At 36.2% G+C, this 15,430-nt stretch overlaps 1 protein-coding gene across 2 annotated transcripts; it reads right to left on the minus strand.

The window, feature by feature from the left end:
- Positions 1-2,237: 2,237 nt before the first annotated feature.
- On the minus strand, positions 2,238-14,799 carry LOC125504374. 2 transcript variants are annotated; one of them, XM_048666244.1, is made up of 9 exons: positions 10,431-14,799; positions 8,819-9,073; positions 8,391-8,613; positions 8,193-8,329; positions 7,968-8,094; positions 7,803-7,883; positions 7,471-7,714; positions 2,896-3,030; positions 2,238-2,622 (listed from the first exon to the last, which is right to left on the minus strand). In XM_048666244.1, exons 1-9 carry the CDS (start codon positions 10,461-10,463, stop codon positions 2,547-2,549), a joined length of 1,311 nt encoding a protein of 436 aa, XP_048522201.1. In that variant the 5' UTR covers positions 10,464-14,799; the 3' UTR covers positions 2,238-2,546. The 2 variants fall into 2 exon arrangements, with proteins under 2 accessions (XP_048522201.1, XP_048522200.1); XM_048666243.1 differs by lacking the exon at positions 10,431-14,799 and having other exon boundaries at positions 8,819-9,538.
- Between the last annotated feature and the right edge of the window lie 631 nt (positions 14,800-15,430).

Consider the following 15,430-nt stretch of genomic DNA (forward strand, 5'->3'; position numbering starts at 1 on the left):
AAGGATGGTATGAAACAAACATTGATGTTAACAAACTTGAAAATAATTTTCGCAAAATTATTTTGAAATTTCTCGGATAACCGCTAGATAGCGTAGTTGCAACGGAATTTTAAAAAGTCAATTTTATACAGAAATTGTCCCGATAAGGGAAACATCTAATAAGTTTAGTCAAAAGATCATAAAAAACCGTAGGTGCCTACTACTTTCCTTATGAACTTTTTTCCTAACTTTATTAAAAACTTTTTACTATCAATTGAAAGAGCAATAAAAACTCTACGATATGTGATATAAAAACCATCTTAATCATTTTCGAAAGATCCGCTGTTGCAAAAATTTATTTGCTTTAATTTTTCAGAAAAATTTCAAATGCTACCATAAAATTATTTTACACGCATTCGAAAGCACAGGAAAAAATGAATCAAACTCCAAAATTTTTAGATGTGGTTTTTTAATTTGAGGTGCGGTTAAAATTTAAACAAATAATTTTTTTAGAACAACGGATCTTTCGAAAATGATTAAGATTGTTTCGGTGTTCAACTTCCTTTGCTTAAGTTCAACTTTCCTTCCATTCCTTTGCATTAAGCGGTTTGACTCTCCCCCCACCCTGTTAATTTCACAAGTTAGGAAAAAAGTTCATAAGGAAAGTAGTATTGTTTTTTATAATTTTTTTATGATCTTTTTAGCAAACTTACTAGATGTTTCACTTCTCAGGAGAATTTCTGCGTAAAATCGACTTTTTAAAATACCATTTGCAATTACCGCATCTAGCGGTCATCTGAGAAATGTCAAAATAATTTCCAGCAAATTATTTTCTTCAAGTTTGTTATGAATTTTTTTTTGGACACACAAATACATTCCAAGATACAGCCGCTTACCATCCTTATTGCGACAAACACAATTGTAGTTTATAATAATAATATATCAGTTTATTTAACAAAAGTTATACGCAAAATTATGGCAGCAACAATAATTGCCATTTTTACAATACGTATCAGATGGCTCTTTTCTTGCATCAAAACAAATTTTTTCTTATAAATTTGCGAGTTAAACTACCGATGGTCGCGCTGAGAAACGTCCAATTACTTGTTGTCGAGTGACAGTTGAGACTTGTCAGAGTTTTTTATTTATTGCAGTTGATGGCAGAGAATAACATAAAACAATACTTACACACTTTTCGATCTGTTTCTATTTCTTTTCGCTTGCAAAACCACAGTCAGCAAAACACATACGCAAGCCAAACAAATCACAATCAGATGTAAACATCAAACTGACACTAATGTCAATAAAACAAGTGTCAAATTACTACTTAACTTGTAGTTATAATTTTAACCCCCAGAGGTCGCCTGGACTCGCGAATTATGTCTATTTTACATGTAGAACAAGAAATATTTTGAAAAAAGACAACTTTATAGGTTGTTAGACGTAGGACGGTTAGACGTCTAGCTTTCAACTTAACGAGTACGTGTCATTTTCAAAACTACCCAGAATAAAACTTTTTAATGGAAAAAAGTAACAAAAATAGAAATTTTAATTAAATAAACCTAGTAAAATCGGAAAAAAACGAAGAGTTTAAAGTTAGACATACGAAATTTGACCTATTATGCTGTTTTATTTCAGGATATTTGTTGTACATGTAAAACAGACATAATTTGTAAAAAAGCGTTTTTTACGCAAGAACCGTAACAAATCATACTATCATATTTAGGAATGTTTTCCGGGTTTTGAAGCCGTGGTCTATGGGAATTTCTTCCTGACGTTTCGTCCACAACTGCGGTGGACATTATCAAAGGCGATGAGTCAGTGGGCGAAGTGATCTCCCGTGCTTTCCGACTAAGACTTGTCTCTGGTTCAACCATAGAACAAGGCATATAGGGCTCAACTGCTGGATTTCCCGTCGTATTTCGTAAACGTCAGGAAGAAATTCCCATGGACCACGGCTTCAAAGCCCGGAAAACATTCCTAAATGTAATTTAACCGTCCGTGAAAGCCTTCATAGTCTGATAAATCATACTATGTTGAATCGTTGCTATTAAAAAAGCTTCCTTATAAATACTCCTAATACGTTATGTACTTTTTTTGGGTGCATATGAAAAACACAAGTTGATGATCGTTCCAAAGAAACGAAACGTTTTAATAAATAAATCTTGAAGAGCTCAAAAAGGTGCCATGAGAAAGTATTTTTGTTTTTTGATATAATTTTAAATAACTTCAACAATGAAAGAAAAACGAACGAAACATTTCTTTTTACTTTTCCGTATATTTAGGAACTCAAAATTTTCACATTATTTAACTATAAACAATCAGTTATTCACTTTAATTGATTTCACCAATTTCTTCATTAAACATAATCCGCAAAACGAACAAAGAACAAATATAAGTACTACATAAGATAATATATCAGAGAGTAACAAGTGGAGGACAATGATTACATTGGAAAGAAAATATTTGCCTCTTTGAAACTATAACAATTAAGTATATCGTATGAAACTATTAAATAACTGTAATAAATATGTAGATATACAAATGCAAAAACAATTTTTTTAAATTTACTTAAGGTATCGAGAATCTTCAAAATTAAATGTTGCGAGGATTGCACTGCTTAAGGACTTGTCGTTGATTTTGCTAAAAAATAATATAAGAATGTGTAGGATTGAAACGCAATTCCCCAACGATTGATCTGTTCTGAGAACGTTTACTACAAATATACGGAAAAGGTAGATTATTCTAAATGGACTACCGGTTATTTATTCGCCAAACCTATTTTCTTATTAATTATCAGATTAGGTACTCCCTTTAAAAATAGCTCGCTCCAGTATCAGTCAGATAACATACGAGTTTTGTGAAAATTAAGTACGTCTATTCTAAATACGCAGCAAAAAATGAACGATAACTTACATAAACGAAGAAGAGGACCAGTCAAAAACTCCAAGTGAGTCTAGTTGTTCTAGAATATACGCAGCTTCATTTTTAGTCGCCAACTGAATTTCACATGGAATGGACTTTTCAAGTCGAATTCCATAGAGAATTGCTCTGGAATAAACAAAAAATGTTGTACTCATGCTAAATATGAAAATTGTGATAACCGCAAAATTGGATCAAATTTATTTTGTACCTTGTGTGTACCTCCTAAATAGCTAAAGCAAGATGCCATTATTATTAAAATATTCTCAATAGTTTCTCAACTTATTCCTTTGACCAGTGCGGGAGATTAAAACTGCATTGTGGCAATGTTAGAAAATGTGCCAGATCTTCAAGCTTTGGCATGAATAAATTAAAACCAACCGGAGTCCGCATCGTTTCCTCGATCGCCAACTCATTCTACCCTAAAGGGCACGAATCTCCGGGAAAACGATGTGGACATTGCACTTAAAATTAATATTTATAAAATTTATCGTAACGGCCGCCCCACCAGGCGAAAGGGCAGCCCTGCCATTCTGATCAAAAACTCCCTCTCTCACTACCCAAACCGCCCAATCACTAACATCGAAATAGAACACCCAGCACTAAACCTTAACATGGAAAACTCCCAATTTCTGCCTACAAACCCCTTCAACAAACACGATGATTCAACACTGGCGTCATTCCTCTGGAGGTGTTTAAGGAGTACAGGAAAAATAGTAAAAAATTATTGATTGGTATTAAAACCTGAGACATTTGCAAGAAACTATATTAGAAAAACGGCAACAATGTTTTTCAAGGTAATCTGCCTAATTAACATTACGGAAATACCTGTTGCTTCCTAATTATTAAAAACTTCGGTAACCATGGATAAATAGAGAAAGTGACTGGAAGGAGTGAGGAATCTGGATTTCGAAACTCATAACCTCGAATTACTAATTTGTTTACAAATTACAAAAATATAGATTTGAGTCTGTAACTCCAAACAAGTGCCTGTGTAATCACCTTATTCACTCTTCTCGATAAGCTTCTCGTATTCGGTTAATTAACTCCTGCTCAATTTATACCGGTGTTCAGTAATCCATTGGTTTAATGTGATCTTACATACGTGGTAGGAATGTAGCTGATATTTATTTGGTGCCTAGGAAAGTGTCAGTGGTTGTACAATGTTCTGAGTGCCCTCAGAAGACTCTGCTGCAATGATGTCCAATACTTGTTCCTCTGTGTCTGAAGCCCGACCATCTATTGTCGTCCACTATCTTCCTGGAACCACTCTCCTCGCCCTTTGTTGGCCTGAGTTCTTGCATCTTCTGCTATGTTACTGTAGCATTTCCCCTGGACTAATCGCATATCCGCAAATTCGTGAAAGGAAATTCAAAGTAAATGATTCAAAGTTTGTCAAATTATTGTTATTATTTTAGGGCTATCTACCTGTAACTATTTGTTGATGACAAAAAACATTATTGCCTTTTTAACTTTTTCTCAAAAAATTATACAGAACTTTTTTAATATCAAAAATTTTCGTGATTTGAAGCAAAGATTGTGATTTTCCTTTTTGAATACTTAAGTATTTCAATATGCTACCTACTAAACATGGAACAATTTCAAAATAATGCTTAATAACAAAGTTGAAATGCGATTTAACTGATATCTTCTAGAAATTATGGAAAACACATTTCAATATTTTTCTCGAACCTTCCAAGTGAGCCCCTATTACCCATTAAAAGGAATGACGCCAATTTTGAATCACCTTGTATACACAACCGCACAAGATTATGACAACCTTTTCCACAAAAACATCCTTGCACTCGTCGCAGGGGACTTAAACTTCAAAACACCATTTGGGATTGCAAATCTCCCACCGACGAAGGCCGAAATTTTCCACTGCATTAACATACATAACTCTGACTCACTCAGCTCCGGTCACAACCCCATAATCATTGACATCAACGAACAATCCACAAACAACCCCTTAGCCCCAATTACATACACCGACGGGAACGCCCTCGGCTTCCTTGGCGAGATTCAAACTCAGGACCACTCTCCCAAAAACGTTAAGGAGCTTATCTCCTTTTCAGACAAAATCTCAAATTGTATCTCTACAGCCCTTGCGAAAGCTCTTCTTCTTCTACTTGTTGGAGGAGATCTAGTTGATCTGTTGATTCCGTGCTTGCCTCGGTACCTGTTGTTTCCTGAGATGTGGACTGCCAGCTGTCTCTCCATCGCTTTGGTGGTCTTCCAGATGGACGGATCCCTGCTGATTTTCCCTCTAGTACAATGCGTGGTAGTCTTTCGTCGGTCATCCTCTTCACGTGGTTGTGCCATTCTCTTCTCCTCTGCCTTCCCCATCTTACCACATCCTGTACGTCGCTTTGTGCTCTAATATCTATGCTTTTTACATGGTGTAAGATTCTTGTTTTCCCGGCAATTGTCCTCAGTACTGACATTTCGACGACTCGCATCATCTTCTTGGTCTTGTTGGTATCCTCTCTCGCTTCTGTAGGTACCATTTGCCATTATGGGCCTGGCGCATGTCTTATATAATCTTATCTTACTTTCCTTCCGCATATAAGGATTAGCCCATACAGTTTCCCTTAGACAACCTGATATTATGGCTGATTTGTTAATTTGGTTTATCAAGTCTTTGGCCGGGTCGTGAGCGCTGGACATATCGATGCCCAGGTATCTAAACTACGTGACTTGCTCTATGGGTATATTATCTATTACCAGCTTGCATCTCATGGGTTCCTTAGCGATGGTCATGGTTTTCGTTTTACGGTGGAACTTAAATAGCTGGCTCTGTAGGTCATCCTCACTTTCGGCGAAAATAGCAGCGTCATCGGCATAGAAGACCATGCTAATAGCCCTGTTGTTCATTCTGTATTCCGAGTTCAGAAAGCTAACTTCTTCTATGATTTTGTCCATCAGGAGGTTGAATAGTATTCTACTCAACCTACATTTAAATGAACCAAGGCTATCTCCCTGTCTAATTTCCGCTGGGGTGGAGAAGCTAGGTGTTTGTGAAAAATTGTGGTAAATTTTTCGCAAAACGGTTAAGGAAGCGACCGTTTATTGGAACAATAAAAGTTACCTTATAATTTTTTACAGAAAATACTTGAAGATTGTCAGTATTTTAAGTAAAACTAAAAAATTATGCGATTTTTGCGTAAAAATCATTACTTACCAGAAACTTTGTTAAAACTGGAATGACCTGAAAATTTAAACGAACTTCGAGAGCGATGAAGGCGGCGAATTTTCCAAATAATTTTTTGTAAACTTTTGCTCTCTGGCGGTTTTTTCAAGATAATCCTAATTACTTTCGGTAAAAAAACTAAATAAAATTATTTGGTTTTGGTGCCAATTCGAAACTGAATTGGGTTTTCTAAAGTTCTCTGAAACCGATGAATGAGGCGAATTTTCTAGCTAAATTAATTTTATAATTTTTGGCTGAAAATACTCCATTATTACCAGAAAAGAAGAAAATCATCAGAAAATAACGTTTTTTTGCATTATTGTTTAAAAACTATATTTTTTAGTTTTGTGTTCGGTTTTGAAGAAAACCTTAATGGTTTTCGGGAAAAAAACGGGAGGAATTTATTTTCGTTTTTCTCCCGAATTCGCCGCTGAAAAAGCATAAAATAAGTAAGATTTTTAAAAAGCTAGAAATGTAGCAGCTTTTGAACGTTGTTGAGTAGAAAGTAAAGAAAAAAATTAAGTAAAAACTAAAAACCACGTTTTTTTAACAAACTCTACAGTCTTTGGAGGAATGGTGGTGATGAGATTTTCAAATAATCTGTTGTAAACTTTCGCTTATTCTGTTCGTTTTCTGACAGAAAATGTTTTGATTTTTGTTCCAAATTCGAAGCTGGAAAAGGATTTGCAAACTTTTGACAAAGCGGAGAAGTATTCGAAATTTATTTCATAATTTTTCGCGGAAAATATCTTAATATTGTCAGCATTTTTAAGTAAAATTTTAGAAAATTAAGCATTTAGAAGGAGTAACTTAGCTAAAACTATAAAAACTTGAAATTTTGACAATTTTTTAAAAATATTATTAAGAAATGGCCCTTAAAATAAATCTAAAATCAAGTAAAAAAAGTCATCAACATTTTCCTAGCAACGGAACTGAGTTAGTGCGCCGGTGCGAGTTGGCGCACCAGACCATTTGCGAAGCACTGCGCCAACTCCTAAAAATTCACTGAGTTACCTAGGCCTACTCAGATGGGACACGGACTTAAGATTGACTGTAGACAGTCTGAAGATATACGCGTCAGAAGTCATAGCTATGGTAATGCTAATAAGATGTTTTATTAAAAAGCAAACTTTCAAATTAATCCATAAAATTATATTTAAAACAAGGCACGAATTGTATTTGCTTGACAACTACGAGTGGGACAACAATTCAAACATTGTAAACTTGTCTTCAAATTACGTAAGACAACGCACATTGATGCCATTGGGACTTCGATAATCAAGTATTTCCCGAAAATAAAATGAGCTTTTTTGTAACAATTTAACGAAATACTATGCCTGCTGAAAACGGATGTATGGAATGGTTAAGCTAAAACTTACCTCATTTTCATCAACATATTCATGTTGTTTAATTTGTTCTGGTTAGTTCTAGAATATACGCATGTATAGCAGCTAAACTTAGTTTTATCAACAGCTTCGATACTGATGTATCCGTGGCATGCTAAATGCACTTTTCCAAAACATTTGGTGCATTTTATGGTTTCATATTTGTCAGGCAGTCGCCATTTACACGGACAGTATGTGTCTTCACTGGACAGGATAGAAATATTTCCCCAATCAATTTCTAAAAATTGCCAGGTTTTTGGTTTGATCATAATATCTTAACAGTATAAGTAGATAAGAAAAGTGTGATTTTGATACGCAAAACTTGCCTCCATTTGTACTTATGTCACTATTAGGTGATATGACCTGCAGTTTATGTTTTTTTGACGCATTTTCGCCGCATGTACCATCTAAAAGATTTCATTACAAGTTAGCACCTTTTACCTGGGAGGCATAATTTGAAATGAACACTTATGTGCGTGAAAACTTCTCACTGTTGTGTTTCCGCTTCAGCTCAGGGATGTCTTCCATATTATCATCATCCTCCAACAAATTGTTTTTCGCATTACTTACTGGGACTGAACTGTTTTCAGAATGGGTAAGTTTTCGAACTTCGGCAAACTGCGTCGAAAAACAAAACCAATATTTATACGCGCATCCGGAAGCCCATTCGCAGTTTCGTATTATTCCATAGAAGTGCTTTACATTTACAAACTTACATTTGCGCCGCGGCCCCACGAAATAACTTTATGAAAGCCAGTGGAAATATTTCCCAAGCTTGTTAAGTTATTTGGGTTAGAACACAGCAGTTCTTTGGTTGGCTCAAAGTTAGGAGGCTCATATTCAATTGGAACGCCTGAATAACAGATAACCATTTTGGTTACGAAAAGGTTCCGGTTGCTTCAGAGCATACAAACCTTTGTTATAAAAAATCTCGAAAGACATTTTCACATTGTCTTCTTGCCACTTCTTCCCTGGTATTCCAGTCAGAACTTTAAAGTACTCCATGGTTGCGGCTTTTACTGCTGAACTTTTCTGATTAGACTTGGAATCTTGCTTGTTGTATTTAATTTTTATGTTGTAAGTTTCCAAGAGCTCGTCACTATCTTTTCCGATGATGTGCATTGCAATTTCCTTCAGCTGAAATGTTTACTTTGCATTATATTCCTTGAATATAATGAAGCGCAGAAGAATATAGCACTCCGACATAATGCTTAATTTTTGAAGGAGAAATATTGTTAAGAGTCAGCTGAATCTTAGAAACACTGTAGTGTCTCTAATAAGGTCATAATTTATGAGGGGCTGGCAAAATATTTAAATTCTTTATGGATTGTTAACTACTTACATAATCCTTTTCTATAGCTTCAATGATACCATTGGAAGCCGAATGATAATATACCCTGATAAAAGTATTTTGAGATTTGCGTTTACATACTCTATAGGGAATGTTTTGATAGTTCTTCACCTCAAATTCCTTCTCAGAAATCGCAATTCGCTGGTAAATAATGTTCAATATCGAGATTTTCACCAGTCTCTTGGCATATTTCTTGGATAGTTGGAAAGTGTTTACTGAGTTTTTTACATCGCTGTTCGTTAAAACCTGAAGAATACATAAGCGCGACTTGAAAAATGTATGCGATATCATGGTAGGAAAGCTAAAACTATCTCTTAAAACATCTCACATAATTAAAAAAAGGGGATTTTTATGTAGTTTACACACGACGGATTACTCATGGTAAACAAATTGAAGTTTGAAAATGTTTTAAAGCTGCATCATTACAATGTTCCAATAAACATAACAGTTTAGCTACAGCTGGAAGGTTCTCTAGCTGACTTGATATTAGCTCATGGATACATTTAATTCTCATATATCTGCCCGAAGACGAGTTGTATAATTTTCCTACTTTTTTTGTGATGGCTCTATGATTATCATTTGAAGTTAAAGATCGAATGGTGTAATAGAGTTCAGTTCATAATGGTGAAGGTTTTATAGCTTGTATGTGCGATTTAATTTAAATATCTTCTGAATGGTAACGTTCACAAGGGCGGATCCAGCTTTTGAGTCAGGGGGGTCAAGTAGTAGAAATTCAGTCTTTTGTTGCCTATGCAATTAGAAAAAATATTGTCAGTCGTTATAAACCCAGCCCAAGGAGGGCTCATGACACCCATGACCCCCCCTGCATCCGCCCTTGAACGTTCGCATGCAGGGAAACTTTCCTTTTTCAATCACACGACGATAAAATAGAAGTCGAGTTCACACTTGCCTTAAATTTATATTCGTAATAGAGCGTGCACCTCTACACAATATTTGAATACTCGAATTATTCGAGTTTGATTCCGAGCCCTAATAGAAATCAATATAAAGGTGCAATTTTTACAGAATCATCAACATCATCAATTCCATCAGTTTGTTTACTTGTAAACAAGTATGTTTTATTTACCAATAAAACAATTTTGTATAAATTAAACGTATGTAGTGAATACAGGGGGGGTGCAAGACTTTTGCAAGTGAGTGTATTTGCGCACCGATGTTATATGAACGTTTCGGCATGAAACAACCTCAGGTAAAGAAATACTCATGTAGGCGATAGTTTAAACACCCTGTATATTTAATATAGATCTGCAATGCTCTTCAATATTCAATCAAACAAAAAAAGTTGCGCTTTTGATTGAGGTCAGTTTTCTAAATCGCCTCTTGAATTTCGAACGTACGTTTCGTATTTTCCTCTTGAAAACCTAGCAGGAATAAAGAATGGCGCAAGATATGAAATTGTAAGCCGAAAAAACTAAAACAAATGTAGATTTTAAATACTTGTAGAACATAACACGCAACGAAACATTCTGAATAGGTTTTCAATGTTTAACTTGGATTTGGGTGATTGCTAAAGCATAATGAAAAACTATTCCGACAAAAGCCTGCTAAAAACAGGGTATATAAGATGCAGTACAAATCTTACCAAATTCATCGACGCAAAAGCTTTGGATTTCATTTTATTGATTCTGATTACGGAAATAACTTTTGAAAGCGTGAAAAACCGAAAAACTAGCAAAATTAATGTCAGATAAGTTTTTCCACAAAGTTCCAGACAATTGAATGTCGCTGTCAAACATTCGCGGTTTGCGTCCGTATGCCAGATATCACGCAACCAAGAAAACACCGTAATGGCTGCTGGCGGCTTTCAACCGTCTATTAATAATGTTATTTGTTTTTAAAAAAAAATAGTAATAAATATATGAATACTTACTTCGTTATTGACTGATCATATATTTTAATACTTCTCTTAATTATTTGTTTATTGTTGTATAAGCAAAATATGCGAGGAGCAACTAAATGTCGCCGATTTTTACCTTAAAGAACACTTCAAATTAAGCACTTTTTGCGAAAAAAAATTCACCAGTGTTTTTCGCAAAAGTTTGAGCATTTTTTCCAACGTCGTCCATTGATTGAGGTTATCTAGCGCGCTGTTAGTCAGATTTTATTAACTAAAAATCTTTGCCGCAGTTTGGGTTTTTTTTTTTTGGGACTCGAAATTTAGCCTGAAAGTAGTAATTTTTCTCAAACTTTGTGAGTGTTTTTCAGCTTAATTTATGGACCATACAGGAAATTTTTGAAAAAAGGGAAGAAAAACTGAAAATTTGGAAGGACTCAAACGACACAAGCACCTGATATTTATTAGAAATTTAAGGACTTAAAGGACTAGTCGAGTTGCCGTTTTCTCTCTCTTTATCATCTCTCTCATATACGTCTGGGTTTCATAGGGGTTCAGGAAGGCGAGAAGTTGCTTATGGTCAACAAAAGCCAAATCGCTATTTATTTTTAATTTTTGCTAAGGTAATCTGATATCAGGACTGCCGTGTTACCGTTTAAGACTATGTCCACCTTATAGAAAATATCATAACCATCAACATTTTTCCTATAGATTTTTCGAGAAAATGCCGTTTTTCACGACTTTTCACCCTCTGAAATTCACCAATTTCCAAAACAAATCAAAAGGCACCGCCATGATGGTTTTGCTCTTGGCGCCGGCGTGTCAGTCCAAATTTTTTGCGCAGTTGCCAGTATTATTATTACCACTTCCTTAACCAACGACGCATCAAATTGAAAACTCCAGAATTTAAAAGTTAAGTTTTAAAGTTGGAAATTTTTGGACAATGGCCGGTCTTGCAACTTATAGTGTGTGTACCGTTGTGCGGTGCAGTAACTGCAGTATAACTGAACCAGACTTTTATCAAATTTTGCTAGATTGCAATTAGAAAGTTATTGGAAATTATAAGTACTGTAATGCAGTAATAAGGTTAATCCTTATTTTAACACTGCATTTGCCTTATTTCTCTAACGAAATGATAGTTATTGGAATGCCTAATTCACTGCTTTCAGTATCCACAGTGGCCACCGACCACAGAAATTAGTGATCTGTGGACTTAACCTGCAAGCGGACGTTAGAAATGTCAATTGCCAGTATAAGGTAGAAATAAAGCGTACAGTATTGCTGCACAAATAGCACGGAACAGTACCCTTATTAAGGGGTCCCTTATTTTCTGACTCAATTGCGCAGGCGCGTATGTTTCAAAATACCACTAGCTTTATTACTGCATGTCCTTATTGAGCGTCCAATAATGGTGGGTATATATATATAAATAATCTTTATTTCCTATAGAAAAAGGCTATCGACCCAATCGGTCTTTCTGCCCTAATGGTGGGTATATACCCGAGAATAAGGATAAGGCTTAAGGCATAAAAAGAACGCTTTATTAGGAATAACGCCACTTGGGGTGTATATAAAGCAGAATAAGGAACAATATTATTTTATGTACAGCCACTCAAATTGCAGCATAGGCTTAAGAAACAATAGGGTTGTGTCAACATTATCGCGATAACATACCAATAAAAGCTTATTTCATATATACCTATATTGTACATTAAAATGGATTTGTCCTCTGAAGAAGTTGTAGTTCGTTTTGGTTTAATAATTTCGTTTTCTAACCTCATAACAAACTGTAAATACGATGTTTGGCGGTCACATGGGATATTGGAAAATCATTTATCTTACAAACTGCGCATGCCTCATTAGAATAACGCCTAACAGATAAGATAAAAGTTGAAAGTTGGCAGCTTTCTTAAGCCTTATTCCTTAAGCGTTAGGCACTATTCGGTTTATAAACACCTCTATGGACTAACGCACAACAATCTTTTAAGATACGCCTTAATCATTAAGCGTTATTCCTTATTCTCGTGTATAAACCCACCATAACTCTCTATTCTCTATTGAACGTTTGTTTTGATTGGGATTTTCTACTTTGATGGCAATATAGCTGAGCGGTATCGAATTTTCGACTGCGCGTACGGTGCGTGCGGGCTTGTGCGTGGGTGACAGCAGATCGTATTGTTAAGCTTTACCGCACTTACTCTTGGTAAAAGTTCTGGCGGAATTGCGGTTTTCCGCATTTCTTTGTCCGGTTGACCTTCTTCGTAACTGCTCTAGTTCTGAAGATCCTTGTACTAGTCATCGAAAAAAAATCACTCTGTATAATGATTCAACTTAACGTCTAATTTACGCTTTTGCATTCGTCAGCTAGGCGTCATTGTGATTGGTCATTTAGACGTACTAAAGCTGTGACTTACGTCACAGTCAGTTGGACGTCTAACTTATTAGTCCATGGACTAATATAAGACGAATGTCGTCATTTGGACGTCATCTAGACCAAAAATGCTACATGGGCTGCAATGTGAAGGGACTTGTGTGATCGAAAACCGAAAGGAGTAGATCAAGATAATTAGCCATCCTTAATAGTATAGTTTTGCCTTCAACCGCGGGGTTTTCTCATGTGGCCCATAAAAACCGGTAATGTAGGGCTGATTTGAATAAAAAGCGGACCAAATGCGGCTCGTCCGCACCCTTGTCTGGTAAGGAAATGCTCCAGGAGTTTGGCGGCCGTAATAAAGGCTGACCCCCGTTTCTTCCGTCGGCCCAGCCGACCTCGGGGCTTCCAAAGCCACGCACACGTGCTCCCGTCCAGGGCGCAGGACTGAGCCCGTAGCCGAAACGTCCTGCTCGCCCTCCCGAAGCCCATTCCTTGCGGGACAGGCGCTCGAATATACCGGCGCTCCTTCGGGACTTTCTCAATCTGATGCCGATATGGAGCTACAGGGTGTTGGGCCACATTGACCATTGAGCTTGTCGCGTGACTTTTACGGGCAGATGTCGCGAAAGTGGCTGTGGAGTGACTGTGCGTCCTGCTAGCAATGCTGGAACCGCTTGGATGGGTGAGAGCATGCTGTAAGGACTCACAAGCTCACAGATTTTCATAATGGTAAGAGTATGTTTGTAGCAAGAAAACCCTGGAAAACGGGCAACAGTGTCGTTTTGTATATGTAGGTATATGGGCCTCCGTGTATCAGTCGTCATAAAATATCGCATGATTAATACTTAATTAAGGAGCATATAAAAAGCGCTTTTAATAAGCGATCGATGCGGTTTGCCTGCATTTACATGCATGGAAATACAATCTGCTCATTGCATATTAATCAGGCCTTGGCTAAAAATACCCACTTCGAGGTGATTGGGAAAGCTGCAGTTCCCAAATCCAGTCCCCGAAAGACCATGCAACAGCACCCTCCCCCATAAAAAACCACACTAAAACTGCCCTAATTTGTAACGCGCGACTGTGTTACGTGTGTTTGCGCGTTTCGTCCTAATTAAATGTGAGATCGGGTAGTGGAACACGTTCATGGACTGTGAAATTTATAAAGCATTATGCTTATCCAGGAATAAATTGTTAAATATTCATGAGCCGGCGAGGGTCAGGCTTAAACGATGCTCGAGAGAATCTGTTAGTGGCGATGATCCAGGGATAGGGAGCGAATGGAGAAAACGGCACTTTGAACTATCATCCAAAAAACAGAGAAACTATCGAATAGCTTGCAGTTTTTAAATCAGATGCATTTTGCAAAAGCGGCAACATACTTGGCACACACAAACTTTGCCGACTATTTTTCGGCGATTTCCCACCATAACGCAAACTGACTTAAAGCTCGTTCACACGGTGACATTAATGTACTGACATCCAATGTCGTGACGTGAATTGCACAACAATGTCATTGTCTGAACACCCGAATGTCTCAATGTCATGGTGTCGTGACACATTTCAAAATGGTTTGTTATTCGCGCGATCAACTACCGATGGGGGCGCTGCCAAACTTCAAATTAGGCGTAGCCGAGTGTCAGTTGGGACTTGTCAGACTTGTTTATCTAATGGAATTAATAAACAAGCGAAATATGAGAGTTGAAATCGTAACAAAAATGAATATGAATGAAGCAAAAAACAAAAATGAAAAGCTTGCAAAAATTGATTAGATTAAAAGAAAGCAAATCACAATTAGATGTAAACACCAATGTAAACAAAACAAGTCTCAAATTACTAGTTAACTTATAGTTATAATTTTAGACACCTGGGAGGGTTTGGACTCTTAAACTTGCGAACCGCGACACAGTAATGCCAGATCGGTAAAAAAATCCGGTTTTTCCTAGAATTTCAATAAAATTATAAATAAAAATGTTTTATAAAAAATGAAAAGGAAAACAAAAAATTATATTGGAAACGGTATATTACGAAATTGTAAAAAATGGAATTCATAATTGAGCTTCAATTTGTATTCTTCTGATTTATTTTTTTTAATTCAAGCTTTAATTTAAATAGGTATTTGACAAAGTTTATGTGTAGATGGGGCAGTTGCGAAAACACACTCAGTGCAGGTCAATCGCTTTTTGCATCCCAGTAAAGATTATTTCCCGTAAATTAAAAAGACCTTAAAGGAGACTCTTAACTAATTGAGATTACTTTTAAAAATGTGTGGTTCTTTTCTACTTGTTAGCCTTATGTAGTCCGATATATTAATATTTTCTTGCCAGAATTCAATTTTTATGCAGATAAACGAAAACTCTTAAAAATCCCTAGA

This window comes from Dendroctonus ponderosae, unplaced genomic scaffold, assembly GCF_020466585.1.
Source record: "Dendroctonus ponderosae isolate FM_Combo_2020 unplaced genomic scaffold, Dpon_F_20191213v2 Dpon_F_20191213_424, whole genome shotgun sequence".
Classification (NCBI taxonomy): Eukaryota; Metazoa; Arthropoda; class Insecta; order Coleoptera; family Curculionidae; genus Dendroctonus; species Dendroctonus ponderosae.

What these genes read in the sequence shown, in the direction of transcription:
- LOC125504374 (XM_048666243.1), bottom strand. Translation starts at nt 9,118, where the DNA reads ATGATATCGCATACATTTTTCAAGTCGCGCTTATGTATTCTTCAGGTT. An exon ending in CGAGATTTTTTATAACAAAG is followed by an intron (nt 8,330 to 8,390) that starts GTTTGTATGCTC and finishes TCTGTTATTCAG; the next exon opens with GCGTTCCAATTGAATATGAG. An exon ending in GCTGAAGCGGAAACACAACA is followed by an intron (nt 7,884 to 7,967) that starts GTGAGAAGTTTT and finishes GAAATCTTTTAG; the next exon opens with ATGGTACATGCGGCGAAAAT.